Source organism: Gavia stellata, chromosome 5, assembly GCF_030936135.1.
Source record: "Gavia stellata isolate bGavSte3 chromosome 5, bGavSte3.hap2, whole genome shotgun sequence".
NCBI classification, from domain to species: Eukaryota; Metazoa; Chordata; class Aves; order Gaviiformes; family Gaviidae; genus Gavia; species Gavia stellata.
Genome location: NC_082598.1, coordinates 41,299,401 through 41,316,899, shown reverse-complemented (window position 1 = coordinate 41,316,899; position 17,499 = coordinate 41,299,401). Strand labels below are relative to the sequence as shown.

The window sequence follows — 17,499 nt, the reverse complement described above, 5'->3', positions numbered from 1 at the left end:
ACCGCGCATCTCTGCCATTTCTGATCCGCCCGGGGTTTGCAGCCTTGTCCGTTTCCCGTTAGCAGTAGGTCTCCTGCATGGAGAACACCACCACAAGGAATTCCTATTCAGCTGAACTGCCGGTTTCTGGTCAACACTCACGGGGCTGGCGAGATCCCTCCCTCTACCCCTCCTTTCACTCAGCCACTTGTTTAAAAATAAACTTAGGAGCCATCTTTATAATTTAGTTTACTTCCGAATATTTTAAATATTATGAAAAAAGCCATAAACAACGCTGTTATTCAAAACATTTTGAGGTATAAAACATAAAAAGATTTGGGTTTTCTTTTTTTCCTTTTTCTTTTTTTTTTTTTTTGGTTTTGTAAAAAACACACACAGTGGTTTATTGAGTACTTACAACGTTTACACCTTCAATATTAATTAGATTCCACTTTTTCCCTTACGGACGGAAGTGCACATAACCAATAACTGTTGAAAACATCTTCAAATACTGAACGACCACAACAAAATTACAACACTAAATACCGAGTCAACCGAAACATTGGTGCAACTGCTTCTGTTGAAATATAACTTTATAATCCCATGAATATTTATATCCAAAAGGCCAAGTATTAAAGATACACTTCACATACACACTAATGCCAGGGAGGGATTTTTTTTTTTCTTTTTTTCCTTTTCTATGGTTCTGTTTTCCCCGTGTGTTTTATACAGAGCAAATAACATTCACGAAACTATTAGAGACATTACCCCTTACCAAGCTGGAGTTTCCTCTTCATATATGGAATGCTTTTTCCCTCTCCTTCAAATATCCACATTTTGGGGGGGTTGGGGGAGAAATTGCACATAAATAAACTGGACGATTCCAAATACAAAGAGTCCTCAGAGGAGAGCTCACTACCGAGACTAAGAGGACGGCTCCTCCAGTCCTGCCGTGCTCACTGCTTGAGCTCCAAAGCCCAGACATGCTGCGGCCAGCCAGTCCTCCCTTTGGTTTTCTTATCGTTGCTGCTAACTGTGCTTTTCAAGATTTCGTTCTGGGGAGACAGGATGCGAAGGCAGAGAAAGAGAGAAAAAAAGAAGGTGAGAGGGGAAAAAAGGGTTAGAGATATTCCTCCCTTCTCTAGGTCGCCTCTGCCCTGCCCTGAGAGGGAGAACTACGAGGAGTCACGGGCTCCTGCCGAGGCCTCCGGGCTGCGGCGGACAAAGCGGGGCGGCCGCCGCCGGGTCTCGCCGCGGGCGAAGCCACCGCCCGGGGGAGCGGCCCCGCGGTTTGCGCGGCCGCCCGCGGTCTCCGGCGGAGGCCGAGCCCTGCTCCGCGCCGCCACCCCTGCCCTTTCTCGGCCGGACCCCGGGGCTCGGAGGCACGGGGAGCGGGCTGGAGGCTGAGCGGCGCCAGCCGTCTGCGGGGAGATGGGGATTACGATAAGGTCCGCGCTAAACTATCCCCCCCCCTCCCGGGCTGCGGGAAGGAGATGGGCGCAGGCACGTACCGTGGCCAAACATCGTGCCTGCGGCCACCGAAATGTGCGAGAACACCGCCCGAGCGTGCCGTGGGGCCTACACGAAGTTGGGCTTGCGCTGCCTCGTCAAAGCCGACTCTTCCCGTCAAAAGAACGTTGAAGCGCAGAGCGCACGGGCGGGAGAGCCCCGCGCTGCGAACCTGTTACTTGCCGAGGGTTTGAAGCCGGGCTGGGCTTAGCACGTAACCGCGGCTCTAGCCTTTTATTGAAGAGCAGAGGCTTGTCTCTGGCGGGACCACGGTTTGGGATCCGGGACAAGCCCAAACCCGGGAACGGACCTCGCGGAGGGCCCTACCGTCGCGGCGTTTCCCCCGCGGCTGCTGGCAGCCGCCGGGCCGGATCCGGGCGCTACGCGGGAGCCGCGGGCCGCCCGGGGCTGCGCCCTGTCCCGCTCTCGGCCCGCAGGTATGGCCAGGGGCGGCCGGGACCGAGGCGTCCCCCACGGACATCACCCGGCGACCCGACCCAGCCGAGCGCGCGGGGATGGGGGCCGGCGGGCGGCCGAGCAGCCTCCTCTCTGAGGCCCCCCCGCCCCGTCCCGTCCCGTCCCGTCCCGTCCCGTCCCGGAGCACTGACCAGCTCTTTCTTCCTCTTCTCCTCCTTCACGTCTGTCTTCTTGATCTCTGCCTTGAAGGCCTCCGCCTCCCCGTTCTGGTCATCCTTCGCCAGCAGGTCCATGAGGTAGGCGATGTAGCTGGTGGCCAGGCGGAGGGTTTTGATCTTGGAGAGCTTCGTGTCGGCGGGCACGTTGGGGATGCACTCCCGCAGCTCCGCGAAGGCGCTGTTGATGCTCTGAGTCCTGCGCCGCTCCTTGCGGTTCGCCGTGCCCCTGCGCTTCACCGGCCGGGGCCCCCCGAGCCCGGGCGGGCCGTTCCCGGGAGGCACCCCCCCGTAATGGGAGTGGTCCATGCCCGGCGCCCCGTTGGCGTACTCGGGGCTGTAGGACAGAGCCATGCTGTAGTCGGGGGGGGACATCTCCGGGTGGCTGCTGATGAGCCAGCCGTGGAAGTAGGGGTTCTCCTCGTGGCCGCAGCGGGTGGCGGCGGCGGCGGCGGCAGCGGCGGCGGCGGCGAAAGGGTAGCCCTCATGGTGCACCACCGGGTGGTGGGGGAAGCCGCCCACTAGACTCATCCCCGCTCCCTAGCGCACCCCACCCCGCCCCGCCGGGCCCCAAAACAAAGGTTTCCCCTCCCCGCCCGCCCCCCACCCCCCCGCCGCAACGGCGGGAGATGCTCCCCGCCGCTCACCCCTCAGCACTGCCCCGCTGCCCGCTGCCTCTCCATAGGGCGCTGCTGCAGAGTCCCCGCGGGTGCCCGAGCGATCCCCCCTCCCCCGGCGCCGCCGCCGCCGCTCATGCGTTGTGCCTCCACCTCCTCCTCCTCCTCGCCCGGGGCCGGGTCTTCGAGGAAGCGCGCACAGAAAAAAAAAAAAAAAAAAAAAAAAGAAAAGCTATGGAGAGAAGTCGACCAAAACAAAATGGCTTGGCTTCCCAGCCCGGGATCTTCCTCGCCTCTTGCTTCCCTCCGCTCTCGCCAAGTCCGCCGCGGCCCGGCCGGGTGGTACTTACACGCGGCCCCCCTCCATGCGCCCCCGGCTCGGGGCGGGCGGGCGGGCGGCGCTCCCTTCTGCCCTGCGCGGCGGCGGCGGGGCCGTCAGTGCCGGGCGGGCGCAAGCATCCCTGCCCGCCGCGCCGCGGGGGTCAGCGCCCCGGCGCTCCTCTGGGGCATCCGCGCCGCTCGGCCGGGCGCGGCGGCGGCGGCGGCGGGCGGCGGCGGCGGGCGGCGGCGGGGCTCGGCGCGGCGCGGGGCACTGGCAGGGCTCCCCGGCCCGATCTCCATGTACAGCTACATGTTTAGGGCCGCTCGGGTTAATATATGTCGTCAGAAGCGGCGGCCGCCAATGGCTGGCGGCGGGGGCGGGGCCCGCCGCCCTCCGCAATAAAACTTTTTGATGTTCGCCCTGCTAATTGCCGAGCTCCTCTTTTAGGATTGGCTGCCCCTCCGCATCCATAATGTAATTAAAACAAGGGGGGAAAAATTATCATGGAGGCAGAGGTTAATGCAAGTGTTTAGCAGATGCCTTACTGTAAAATCTGCGTTAAAAACCAAAACAAACCAAAACAACCAAAAAAGCAACAAACTCATTAAAACTTAGATATCGGATAGTCTCAGACCAGGTACAGTATGGATCCAAGGAATTTCTTGGCAAAAGTCTGTGTGAGAGCTTGATAGGCTCCGCGCTTGCCTTTACAAAGCGCTTTGTACCGGTGCGGTAGAGGAACAAACCCCACCAGCTTCGGAGGGCACTTCAGCGATTGCCCGGTGCGGTAGGCATGCCCCAGCGACGCTCCGGCTTACGCCTTTACTGCGGGTCGATATTCACAAAGAGATCACTAGTTCCCGTGAGGAGGGAGACGAAGTTCCTCTGCCCCGCCTGTCACCGGGCTTGCGATCCCGGTGAGCAAAGGCTGGCTCCGGCTTCGCGGCTGCTGACTTGCGAGGGAGCGGAGAGCTCCGGATTTGGCCAGGGACGGTATTTTCTTCCCGAAAGAGTTGCTTTGAGACACTAACAATAAACCCGACTCTAACTGATTCTCTTCCAGCTTGCTGCCTGCGCCTACGCACCTCGGCCAGTATTCACCCGCATCACTCACGCTCCTGAAATCAGTTTCACGCTTGTTTAACTGGTCTGATCGGTAAGTAACCGAATATTTTTTACAGCATGTTCAGAGCTTATTTTCTAGCTTTTACTAACAAATATATAAATATTTCGCCGCATTCCTGCTTCTGCAATAAAAAAAGACCAGCATCTGCGGAAAGCGGGTTTAGCTATCGGAAGGGAATAGTTAAATGTTTGTTTAACGGCCAGGCCAGGAGGAAATCTCCCGGAGCTACTTAGGTGTTTTGCTTTGGTAAGCTTGAAGACATTGCAAAGGGAAAATGGATCTCAAGCTGTAATTCATGGATAACTTGGAGGCGAAGGGAATTGTTGTCATCTTCAAATGTAGCCGAGCGCTACTAAAGAGCTGCGAAATATCAAATACCCACCCTCAAGCGTGCTGGCTGACGGCTAGGCTGATTCGGCGTATATTACAATGCAATCCTACAATATAGGCAGTGTGGAAAACTGTGTCAACAGGAGCTGAGAGGTCATAAATTAAAGAAAGAGAAAGATAGAGATGGAGGAGCCTGCGAAAGGAGGCAGCAAGAACCGCAAGCCCAAATTCTGCAGCAGCTCAGTGCGCTCTCCGGCCCCACTGCAGAGGCGGTGGGGATGCCTGGGGGAGAAGCGCTGGGGGCGGGGGAAGAAGGGGAAAAGGCTCCTCTGTGGGGAACCAACTCCTCGCCCGGGGAAAGGAGACGAGCTGAGGCCGAGCGCTCCCGGCGCAGAGAAGGGCTGCCGCCCCGCTCGCCCTCGGAGGTGCCGTCGGGACACGGGGGCTTGCTGGGGCCCGGGGGCTTTGCGGGTGGGTCTGCGGGCTCTCGGCGGGGAAAGCTCTGCGGGGAGGCGGCAGCCTCCGCCGATGAGGCCGCCCGCCAAGGAGCAGCCCGCTGCGGTACCGGGGAGCTGGCTTCGGCGGGGAAATACCGAAGGCGAAGCTGGGCGCCGGCCCCGCGTTTCGGCAGGACGGGGAGTGCAGAGCTGCGCCCGGCGAGGGGGCGAGCACAGAGAGCAGAAACGCAGGCGTACGTTTATATGAGTATATACACATATGCCTGTGCGTCTGGGTGTAAACTGAGTACAAAAGCGAAAAACTAGTCCAGATGTAGAACCGATGTATATACACATACATCTTATACGTACACACACATGCTTGCACTAAAACGACTGATGGATACCTGTATCTATATACGCACACGCACACACACAGATATCGTATTATCCTAAGGCAACAGCGTGTTTCCAGTGCGGACTTTTAAATTCGAGAAAGGCCGAGGGCACGCCGTGCCGGCAGAGCCCCGGAGCGGGCGGGCAGCCTGCCCCTGCCGCCCGGGATACAAGGTCTGCAGGGCGCAGCCTGGAAACCCACCGAGCTGCTGCAGCGCTTCTCCAGTTCTGTTTTGCTGCCATATTCTCCCTGATGCGAAGAAGCAGCCGGCATTGTCAAGGCCGGAAAGGTATACTGCCTTGCAAGCAGGCTTGTGTTTCTCTGCGCTCTCCGTATTTGTGTAGGAGCTTTCAAATACACTGCAGGCTGGACCGCAACTGTGACGGTCTCTGTAGCAAGCCGCTACGGCCACTGCGATAACATCTCCATGATGAAGGAAACGGAAAACATGAGGCAGAGAAAAAGTAATAAAAGATACAGGAGATATCGATCAGAACACCAGTCTCCAAAGCTAGCATCATTATTGCTTAATTAGCTTTGGAGAAAGAGGGTCTCTAGATAAAGGACCCAGCAGGATCTTATATATATCTTTTCCTCCTATCCCCCAGCAGTTGTTTATGGGTTTTATAAAGCGAGTTTTAGAGCAAATGCAGCTCTTCTGTCCTCCCTCAGCTTTTAACTACTCAGACTGCCCGATCAGGGGTTATAGCCTTTTCTGTTTGATCAACGTGTTAGAAACCGCTGTAGCCCAAAGTACCTTCCCCAAGACTAGGCTTAGAGTCCGCTAAAAAGCACCAGCGGTTTGCCGATCTTCCATTTATTGATTCGATTAAATTTTTTTCTCGCACAAATCATTCCCTTAAAAAAAAAAAAAAAAAAAAGAAAAAGCTCTCGCCTTATGTCACTTCTTTCCCTGCCAAAATGGTTGCATGTTAGGCGGCGATTTATCTGGGCTCTGCTGCCAGACAGGACTTTCCTAGCTCGCTGTAATTAAGAAATTTTGGTGGCGACTGTGCCGAGGCTGGTTTTCCCTTTCCCTCCCCTGCCTCCGCATTTTTTTTTTTTTTTAATTTTATTCTGCCGGGGGGGCTGTATCGTTGCTTTTGCCCCACGGTTGTTGCATCTCCGGCACGACAGCCCTCCGCGGCGCCGAGCAGGAGGAAGGGGCTGCCCTTACCCCGGTGGGTGCCCCGCGGCGCCCGGCGAGCGAGAGGCAGGAGCCCGAGGAGCGGGTCGGCGGCGGGGACCGTCGGGGGGCGGCGGGCAGGGCGCTCAGCGGGCCAGCCCCGGCCGCGCCGCCGGGGCCACCCGCTGCCCTGTCCCGGCGCTCAGCCGCCGCCGGGCCGCTTATCGCCAGGTCACTTCTCTCCTCCGGGCCAAGGGTAGGGTGGGATTTGGGGATAACAAAACAATAGAGCTCTGCTCCCACCCCCCTCCCCTCCCCAGCCCGGCCTTGTGTGCATTAAGCTTAATTGCAAATTAAGCTAATTTCTCCGAATCAGAAGAAACCGTATGGAAACGGGGAAGAGGTGCCGACGCTGGGTGGTCGGAAACCCACATCTGCTGGGGGCTCTCGGGCTAGCTGGCTGGGAGAGCTGCAGGCACCCCGGACCGGGCCTTTTAATGAGCAGGCCAGGGGCAGAAAAGCGCCTGGCCGATGCCGGAGCAGCGAGCCTCTCATCCCTTTGCTCCTTTTCTGCACCTTCTTGTCGAGGAGCGTCCGATACCGGCGGGGCGATTTTGGGGGTCACGAAGCCGCTCGGGGCAGGGCAGCGGAGGGAGCGGCGGGCCCCGCGCCAGCGCTGCGGTGCCCGGTACCGACCCCAGCCCCGCGCGACCCCCGCTTCGCGCAGCAGCGCCGGGTCCTCCCTTCTGCTTTACAGTTTCCATTAAAGCGAACAAACAAACCGACCACAAAAGCACCCCAAGGGCACCCGTTGCATCTGAGGCGCAGCCCTGGCCGGGCAGTTCCCCCGACGGCTTTCCTCCCCAGCAGCTCCTAAACTCCCGGGGGCGAGCGGCCGGGGGTCGGGGGCGGCAGGCTGCCTCTCCTCCTCCTCCCGCCCGGCTGCCTACCACATCGCTCAGCCGCCCGGTGCACGGCTTGAAAAGTCGAGACGCGCTTGAATTTATAGAGTGCATGATGTCATTGACCCGGGACCAAACGTATCAGAAAGGGGTATCGTTCTCGGATGGATTTGGGGACGCCGAAGCAGCCCGTGTCCCGGCGATGCGACGCATCCTACCCCTGGGCCATCGCTTAGGAGTTCGTGAAAGAACATAAACCCGCAAGAAAACGAATTTTTGGAAAGAGGCACCGGAGAAATATCATTTGAAGGTCAACCTGTCAGTGCGGGTTAATGAAAAGGACTTGTGTCTAATGGGCCTACTTATACCCTCCGTTACGCTCACACAACCTGGATTTCAACGTCCAGGGCAGAGGGCAGAATCGGGCCCAGCAGGCCCGAATTAATTGCTGCAATTGGAGGTGGAGGAACCCTGGTTTACGTTACTATTATCGGTAATGAACGCCCACATATTTCAGGCATGATAATCTCGCAGCCGTTGTGTATACAAAAAAAAAAAAAAAAAAAAGAGCAGGGACGGGAAAAACCCAAGGCACTGACCATTTTGTAAGTCACAACGATTGGCGGTAAGCGCGGGACGCTACGCGTTTTACCGCTGCATGTGTAAGCAATTATTCGAGGATTGCTTATATTTGTGACCGAGGATCCAGGGTTGCATTTAGACCCTAGACAGGAATCACAGAAAGAAAAGAAAAACACAGTGAACTCCAACCAAGACTCCTTCTTTGTCAGAAGAACAATGATAAAGACCTTATAAAACTCTGCAGTGAACGCCCAGTGTGTCTCTATTTATTGGGTTTGTCATATATGTATCCTATACATACACATGTATCACACGCGCAGGTTTTTTTGACGTAGTCTTGTTTGCGTTCCTGGAAAAGAGAATCCTGTGCCGCTCTTGAGCTCGGTGCTGATGAAACAGCTCGCGAATGTAATTACCTTCATTAATAAATATTTTGTCCTCCAGCATCTGCGGTTCAGGCGTTGGAGGGAGCAGAGGTTGGGCCGGCATCGGTTGGGGTTTAGGCTAACAAAAATCAACACTTCTATTGCCATTCTTCATGGAAAGTCTCCATTTAACAAGGCTGGGGTTTAAGCAGCGTTCATAGATCAAAGGCAACCTCGGTTGCCTTAAAAAAAAAAAAAAAGAAAAATCCCTCTGGAGCAGTGACAATTAACTGCAATTTCGCCCTAACCGCACGCCCCAAAATGTCGGTGCCGTCCTGCCGGTGCCCCCCGCGCCGTGTACCTGCTGCACCGCGCCCCGCTCCCGCCTGCCCGGGACCGGCTGAAGCACACGGGCACGTCTTAAAACTCAGCAGCTGACTCCTGCAAATGTCGGCTGCACACTTGCTAGAAGCATCAGCCTGGACCGCAGTTCCTATATGCGTATCTCGGTGTAATTGATCTGGCTGAGTGAGGTCTTTTTGGTAATTTGGATACACCAAGTCTCCAGTTAATGACATATAATCAGCCTTTAGGTCACTTGGTCATTCTCTTATTACAAACCCCTCCTGCTCTCTCTGATCTCCTTTCAAACTAAATTTCACACAAACAAATAAAGCAAGACAGGGACAAGTCCTTAAAATACAAGAGAGAAATAGCGGAGAATTGCTCGTGGGGAACTATAAACATTTTTAAAAGAAAAAACGAAAAGATAGGAAAGAACATCTTATCGAGAAAGAGAGCATTGTGTACAAAACACGGAGGGAAAACCGGTCTGGCTTCTGTTAAAAATGACATAAAATTAAAATAAAAATAATTACAAACAGAAATGGCGTAACATAAACAGAAGGCAGGAGGCTTTACTAGAAATGCGCGGCCGTACTGTAATTTGCTCTTACACATGATACAACCGATCCGTGGATACGTAAAATCTTTACTTGCTTCACTTTAGCTGGCGAAAAAAAAAAATATTAAAAAAAATTGTCTTTCTTCTCCTCTTCAGGAATGTAACTGAAGAAGCCGGGAAATGGAGAACTGAGTGTCATGTACCTCCTCAGACCTGCAGGGAAACGGAGCCGTGGCCAAAACCTTGGGTGTAAATGCGACAACAAAAATAAATATTTTACATCACTGTGCAGAACATATTTTACTAAGTCAACACTTTGTTTTTCTGCTTTTCATTTTTCGTCCCGCTAGGAAGAGACAACGCTCCCTTTTTATTAGGTATTCCCTAAAAGATTATTTTGATCTCCGTCCAGGTATATGTGTATATACATATACACGTTCGACAGAAATGCTGATGGTGATGCATGTGCAGAAGACGGTGTGGTGGCCGGGGAGAGGAGCGAGCAGACATGCCCTAGGTAAGATCCGAGGGCAGTTCATTGGGAACGCGACCCCCGTTTTTCGGAACTCAAGCTGATTTACAAAATCGGGAGCGGGGGGATTTCGATACCGTTCAAGCGTTAGCGCTTCGAGGAAGAAGCCTGAAAGAGGACCGCAATCCACACTCCCTCACAGGCATTAGCACCTTTCAAAATATTATCAACGTGCGTTTTACCAAAGATCTCATTCGTACTTAATCCGGGGTTCAGACAGGCGCTAATTGAGCACGGAAGCGTGTGTGAGGTTGCCAGAATGAGTGCCGGGGCAGCTCACACCGCAGGAGAAAACGGAGCAAGGAGTACGTGGAAGAGAGTGTCACAAGGCCCCGGCGCAGGGCATATTAATGTGACACATCTTGTTACTTGTTCGCTACATTCCCCGTCTTTTCAGCATTTCTAAGTGCCCCCTTTCTTTTCTTCGCGCCCGCCCTTGAGCTGCTGGGTTGAAGCATGAGCCCCGCGCCACCCGCCGATCCCACCCCGTAAATCAAGGGGCGGCGGGGAGGCAGAGCCCCGACGCCGCGGCCCTGCCGGGGCGCACGCCCGGGGCCCCCGGCCGCCCCTGCCGGGAGAGGCCGGGGATGCTCAGCCCTGCCCGGGCACTGCCCCCGGCGGGGCCCGCCGCCACCCCTCCCGCGGGCCGGGGGTCGAACTGCTAAAGGCCGAGGGGGAGGAGGCGGGCGGCCCCGGCCCCCCCCGGCGGCCCCGGCGGCGCCCCGCGGGCGGTGCCGCGCCCGGGAGGAGCCCCGCCGGGCTGGGGGCGGCTGGAAAGGGTTAAGCGCTTCCCCTCCTCCTCCTCCTGGAGCCCCCTGAATGCCACTGCTTTCCTCTAGAGGTCTCATTAGGGAAACCCTAACTGCTATTTTCAACGTTTCCTCAATCAAGCGCCTTTAAATAGAGCTCCGCAAACAAATTGGCGGCAAAAAGAGCAGATCTTGTCACGGGCGAGGCCGATCCAATATTTCACCCTTGTTTGCTTTGTAATTACGGCCCAGCTTGTGGCTACCTGCCCGCTGGGGAGGGCTCCCCTTGCCCCCGCTCCCTCTCTGCCCGCACAGCCCCGCGGACACCTTTCCCGGGGCCGGGAGGGGTGAGCGGGACCGCCCGGAGGAGCCACTTAGCAAGTGATCTTCGGGAAAAAATAAAAAAAAGCAAAAGCAGAAGCAGAATCTCCCGGTCCAAATGCTGCAAATGCTGCTTAAGGTGTTTTGTTTTTTGTTTTGTTTTGGTTTGGTGTTTTTTTTTTTTTTTTTTTTTTCCCAACGCTGCTCTGAAGCCACGAGCTTTCCAGCACAAGAGATTTGCCCCAAGCCCCCCTTGCTTCCTAAGCCGGGGTCAGGGATCAGGCAGGCGTGCCGCCTGTCCCCACGCAGGGCTCTCCAAGCGGTTGGGTTTTTTTGCGGGTTTCGCTCCCCCCCTCTCTGTTAAACCGCTCTTATGATTTGTTATATTTTCCACAGCTGCTTATTCTTGTTTGACTGTTGTACAAAGCCGCTTTAAATCTTCGGCAGGAAGAATAAAAGTTAAAACTGCTTGGACGGGTTCCTACAGACTTGCGGGCTGGTGCGGGTCCGTCTCGGTCCCTGCATAACGACCCCTCTGCAGACACCAGCTCTCGATAAGCCTCCTTACTGCGGCTCGGGGCAGCAACCCGCTCGCTAGTATCAACAAAAATGGGAGCTAATTCAATTATGTCGGAAAGCCGGGGTGTAACAGAGGGAAACTTTGGCGCTTATGAACTAAGCTGCTATATTTGCTTTGCTATAAACCGACGAGAATATTTTATGATGGAGGGGAGCAGTACAACACAAAAGGGAAATATGACAATAAATCTCTTTTTATGGATCCTCTCTAGCAGCAAAACACAAGGATTCAACGTTTTTACGACTCCACTATTTCGCAGGTACATCTGAAGATACCTACATAGAAAAGAATACCCCCTATCCCCCCTTCCAGCCGCCCCGGATCGGGGAGCCCCAACTCTGCTCCTGCCCCAGTTCAACGATGAAACTGCCTGTGACTTCCATGGGAGCAGCGCTGGCACAAGGGCTTCACATCTGAACGCTGCAGGGACAGGCTCCGATTATTTATGGTGCCACTGGCAGTACCCTTTCATAGTTTACTGATATGCAAAACTTTAAGTCAGAAGTAATGCTCCACCATCCATCTCATAATGAGCACATTAGGCTATTTTCTTTCTAGTTACTCCAAAACTATTAACGTTTGAGATCGTTTATCCACCCGTGGAGCTAAACTACAGCTTTAGTTTCACAGGGACAGTTTTTTAGAGATTTTCTCATGCTAAAATAAAGATAGGTACTTCGAGGGGAGGATTTCAAAGTGGCAAAGGGTCTAACGCTCGTTGAAATAAGTGCAGGTTCAGCATACAAATCCCTTTGAGGTTTTAAACCCTGGATACTTTTGGAAACCAAAATACACAGCTCTCTGTATCTCGATACCTGGAAATCTGCCTCATGGAAAATCTATTTTTTTCAGAGTCATATTCCACTGCAAAACAGCATTCATACATCCTAAAAGGGTTTTATGCAATGCAAGCATGTTTGCATCTAAGGTGCTAGGAATGTGTTGTTATCTGTCTCCATGTCTTGTTTTAGTTCTTTCTTATTATCAAGTCCTGATACTGCTTACTTACCCTGAGCACCCAAATCTGTGTTTAGGTCACCTAGAGAGCAGGGAATAGCTGGCAGGTCCGGTGGTTTGCTGCTGGGCTGCAGTGATTTGGAAGCGCAGGGCTTGAAACAATTGCTTCACATATAATCTCACAGTGCAGTGCTTTTCCTGTCTCAGCACATGCACGCAGCATGGCTCTTCAAGTGACCGGTCACTGGGAAGTCTAGCAGCTATGAAAGCAGAAAGCAGAGGTGGCATATGCAGTTAAATGTATTCTTTCAAACATCAGTCCTTTCAGTTTAAAATTGTCTTATATGTTGCTAAATGAAAGTCACATGGCCTTTTTTTTTTTTTTTTTTAACAGAGCAGTCAAATGATTTCAGAGCCCTAGTTTTATTAAGAAAGGTTGTGGAATGATCTACAGTTCAAATATGTCAATCCTAATGATGTGTTGAACAACGTTATAAAATACATCTATGGGAAAAAGAAGGATCACAAAAACTCACAGACACAGACCTCATCAGTGCAAGTTGTGCTACTTAAGCCACCAAGGCTGCTCATCAGAGTGGCACCTATTTGTATGAATTCAAGCTTTGCATGTGCATACTGTTAATGGAAACAATTTGTACATGCTTGAGCTAGCTCATATACCATTACCACTCTTGCATAGGAAGGCAAAGCACGGTGCAGGTTAATTTTACTCAGTTTCGCACTGAGCAAGGTAGCCTGCGCTGAGCTCTATGTTACTGCAATAAGGCACTGCAAGGACTGTTTTATAGCCACTTCAAGGACCTCTACACTAGGCTGAGGTCTGCATTATAGACAGAGTAGTGAGAAAAATGAGTACTGGATTTACATATATCTGTGCTTACCTGGAGGCCAGGGGCTCTGCCCTGCGTACCCTGGAGCCCATGAAGGGCTTCCCCTGACTCCATTCGTGTACTATTCATAAAGAAATGTCCTAGCTTGTAAAAACAGTACATGCCCATTTCATATGATATGTGCATGCACACATCTGGGCTGCATGTGTGGAAAAGTAAAGGCAAACACCACAAACAATTTTACATGTACAATTTTCCAAGTATGGGTCTATGAGTCTATAACACGGCGCATCTACAGTGCAGAAAAGGACATTCTTCTGCACAGGAGGGCATTTTTAAGTGGTTTTCAAAGAAAAAAGAAATGCGGCATTATTCTTGGTAGCACAGTTAGTAGCAGCTTATTTCTCCTGGTGGCTTCTGAATTTTTCTGCAAACCCACCAAGATCGACAGTTACTCCTAAACAGCAACATGCACACAGCAATCAGCATATTTCAGATATTCATTTCTATAGGCTGATGTTATTAAAATTAAAAACATCTGCTTTAAGGAATGCAGATTTTCTGGATGTAAATGCTTCTCTACTCACAGTAAATTCTGCTACTTGGGAAACAAAATGTGATTCTAAACAGTCATTGTGTTGTTTGACACAGTAGCAAATGGAACAACGCTGCTCTTAATGTTGTTGTTGTTCAACCAACAATTGGAATTGGATACAGGCTTTCAGCTGGGAACACTTTTCCAATACCTCTGTAGGTAATGGGATTCCTATTGTGTGCTGTTCTCTGACCATCAGGCACTGCATACTGGGCAGGGGTTCACCCTCATCTCTCCAAGACAGCTCCTGAAGAGGTGAGTTTGTGACCACGCTAGGCTTTTTAACGTTTGTCTGTTAGCAGCTCACCGACACAGTACTGCAACCGGGGAGAGCGGTGAATGGAGCCCCAGCTGCCTGCGTTTCAGATGCTATCATCTAATCCCGACTAGAGGCACTGCGGGCTAGAAACTCCTCCACAAAGTCGGGGGAGAGAAACCTCCTCCCTTTTGTGCACCCTTTAAAAATCATTGGGAAAAACTTCAATACTTGTATTAGCTTCTCTTATATTGAAGCTAAGCTGTGTGTGCCTGTGTAAGAATGAGTAATTATGTGTATTGACTACCACATAACACGGTGATTGCTGTGCTAATGACATAAGTGCAATCAATATCAAAGGTGGAGTTGCGCTGAACACTGTGGTATGTTCATGCGACATTTTGTTGCTTTTGCCTGTCAGGCTGACTCTAAATAAAAAAAAAATGTTGCAAATGGGAAGTATTGATCCTGCTGACATGACAATAAAGAAAAATGGAAGATAATCCGTGGGAGGACATAGCCCTAAACCACATGGAGATGGCGCATGACTAAGAAAGCATTATGTGACATCGGAGCGTGTACGGTGCCCAGAAGTAAATTATGGAAGTTAGAGTCCTTTTCGTATTCTGACTCCTTATAAATCTGCCACTGGGTAAATTTGGGGGTTTCAGAAATGACGTATAAATAGAAACTTAGATGAAACATGGCATTAGTATAAACTAAGTAAAAAAATACCTTGATGCCTATCTATCTTTTAGAAAAGAGTGTAATACTTCCGAACACTTTTCTGTATGGGGAAGAATTGGTCCTTCTTTTGGATCGCAGGTAAAAGAGTTTGGAGACAGGTTCTCTTCCAGTGGTCTGGAAGACCTCCAGGCCATTTTAAATACTGGTTGCCGCTACACCTTCCCATAGCTGCTGTCAACAGGAAATCTGCTATTTGTGGGATGGATTCTATGAAGCTATAAATAAGACAAAACCAGGACTTTAAATTCTAATAATTTTTATAGCCTATAGAAGTTGATAAACACACATATGCACATGCACATACACATACACATAGGAATCGGAAAAAAATAGGATTTAGTAATTTCCTTTCAGTATTTACATCTTAACCACGCTAACCAGCATTCCAGTTCAAAAGAAACATTGGGATCTGGCAGGATTAGTAACATTTGAGAGCTATCCAGCTCTTGAAAAATGTCTGATTCTGCTTCCTTGGGTTTTTCATGGATCATGGTCTTTGTGGAGGCAGGTGTCTTCATTCCAGCTGGCCACATGAAGTTTCACTAAGTAATGTTCACATAGAGTGCTTCAGATGTTGGTCACTGTAGAAATGTAAACTATTTGTGCCTTCAAAATTGGGGATTAAAATAATGAGAAAAAGAAAGTAAAATCCATTCATTACATCTGACTTGAAGGAAATGCTTAAAGAAGGGAAACAGCTGATTATGAGACAAATCTATATTTCTTATGGTTATGGCTGTGAAACACTGGTTGCACTTCTTGTATGGAGTAAAGAGTGTTGCCAGTGAACTGTAGGTTGGATGCTTACTCTGAGGACAGGTGAACCACAATTTGTTTCTTTGATATATGAAGAACAGAACGATAGTTGCCAGGCATCATGCCACTGCTGAAGTATAGAGATAGGTCTGAAGGGGCACATGAACACAAAGATTCATTGCAGTCCAGGGAATGCTACCTAGGAGGACAGATGCAATTAAAAATAAAAAAGTTAGAAAAGTTTTTCTTCTTAAAAATACTGCAATTAAAACTATTATTAAACCAGATTAAATGAAGTGGAAATTCACTTTCAGATTTTAAAGCCAAGAATGTTCTTTGCGCCTCTATCCATTTCTGTGCTCCAAGTACCCTGTGCTGTTTACACAAGGATTATCTTGTTTATTTTACAGTTATTATGCTTTGTAGAAACTAATCAAGAGAATATTTCTTTTTTTATGACAAAAAGTGGATGTTGAATTGCTCAAGTTGCTTTTATACAACATTCTTGGGTTTGTGATAGTGTGATATTTAATAAAGTGTTTATAAAGGCAGATATAATAGTTTATCAGATCTCAGGCAGTCATAATAACAAAACTGCCCTTAGCCTGAGTGCTATGTACTGTACTTTGTAATTTACAGCACAGCACTTTCTAAATTACTTCATAAACTAAGAAAGTTGCCTACCAAAGAATCAATCTTATAAGAACTAAGAAATCTTTTCCTAAATATTTTTTCTGTTACTTAGTCCCCATACAAATCATTATTAATAGCTTGGACTCAGACAGAAACTGCACTCCCTTGTAGCACGCAACACATGCGTGCTGTAAGATATTTTCATGCAGTCCAATCTATTTAGATTTCCAGTGGAAGAGACCTTTCAGGTTAAAACACTATGTGTCTGAAATGGTATCCTGCACAAACAATGGGATAAAGTGAAGAAAAAAGACCAAAAGGAAGCTGAAGACCTTAGAGTGGGAATCTAATGGAGCAATTCAAGTGGAAGTTAATAGTTTATGAGACCATGAATAAAAGAATGGAACCTTTAATTTCTGTGTTGCTAGTCCAAGTCCCTACCAACTTATCTCAAGTCTGTTTGATTCACTGTAATGGCATGTGTAAAGGGTTCTTCAGCAGGAAACAAACCCTGTGCCAATGAGTCCAGTCTTCCTCTCTGCTGAAGGACCTGCCCTGAGAAATCCTGCTGGCAAACACCGGGAGACCCAGGCATGCGTCCCAAGCTAATACTAGCCTCTACCTATTCTTCCCCAGATTTCACAGTCTTGTTATTCCCTATGCACAATCTGTCTGCTATTACACGGCAAAGAAAGAGAAGATGGACATTTGAAAGTGGAGAACTGTTATTTGTAACCAAAGACCAGTTTTTGGTCTGCAAATAGGCAACTACCTCCTTGATAGCCTAGCGTGTACTTAATCCTCATACTGGAAGCAACTTCTGCAGTTATTCATGACATGCACCTGTAGATACAAAACATGCCTTAGATCTTCCTTATGGTCACTATGAAATAATCATACAATTACACTTTAACCTTCTATACAGTTTACACGTTAACCTTCCATATAGTTTACAATTTAACCTTCTATATAGTAGAGGAAGAAAAAGTATCATTCATACATGTTTACTTCACCCATCTTCACGTTTTTAGGCAGCATAAATAAACATCAAATTCACATCCCTCTGTATGCAGGTATATCTTCTAGCTGGGCAAAGCTTCTCCTTGTGTTTCTAACAAGCAGTCTGAGTGCACAAAATTGCTGTTATTCTTTGCAAAAAGGACTTTGGATTTTAATTCTTGATCAGGCTTTGACCTGAGAGAATTACAGAGATTGCACTCTGCTGGAGTGCTCCTCACAGAAAAAAAGATCAACCGATAGTTGTGCAAGGAGCAGTGGCTTCCTTTCACATCTA

At 50.3% G+C, this 17,499-nt stretch overlaps 1 protein-coding gene and 1 long non-coding RNA gene across 3 annotated transcripts; one reads left to right on the top strand and one right to left on the bottom strand.

The window, feature by feature from the left end:
• Positions 1 to 211: 211 nt before the first annotated feature.
• Positions 212 to 2,651, bottom strand: HAND2 (heart and neural crest derivatives expressed 2). Its single transcript, XM_059817920.1, has 2 exons — positions 2,097 to 2,651; positions 212 to 1,034 (listed from the first exon to the last, which is right to left on the bottom strand). Exons 1-2 carry the CDS (start codon positions 2,649 to 2,651, stop codon positions 936 to 938), a joined length of 654 nt encoding a protein of 217 aa, XP_059673903.1. The 3' UTR covers positions 212 to 935.
• Positions 2,652 to 3,506: 855 nt separating this feature from the next.
• Positions 3,507 to 9,540, top strand: LOC132317104 (uncharacterized). 2 transcript variants are annotated; one of them, XR_009483995.1, is made up of 3 exons: positions 3,507 to 3,696; positions 4,123 to 4,215; positions 9,385 to 9,540. It is a non-coding gene; the product is annotated as an uncharacterized LOC132317104 (long non-coding RNA). The 2 variants fall into 2 exon arrangements; XR_009483994.1 differs by lacking the exon at positions 3,507 to 3,696 and adding an exon at positions 3,705 to 3,976.
• Positions 9,541 to 17,499: the final 7,959 nt, after the last annotated feature.

Excerpts from the sequence above, each read along its gene's own strand:
- HAND2 (XM_059817920.1), bottom strand. The coding sequence starts at position 2,651 with ATGAGTCTAGTGGGCGGCTTCCCCCACCACCCGGTGGTGCACCATGAG. Across the intron at positions 1,035-2,096 it reads AGAAGAGGAAGAAAGAGCTG|AACGAAATCTTGAAAAGCAC; the intron begins GTCAGTGCTCCG and ends CTGTCTCCCCAG.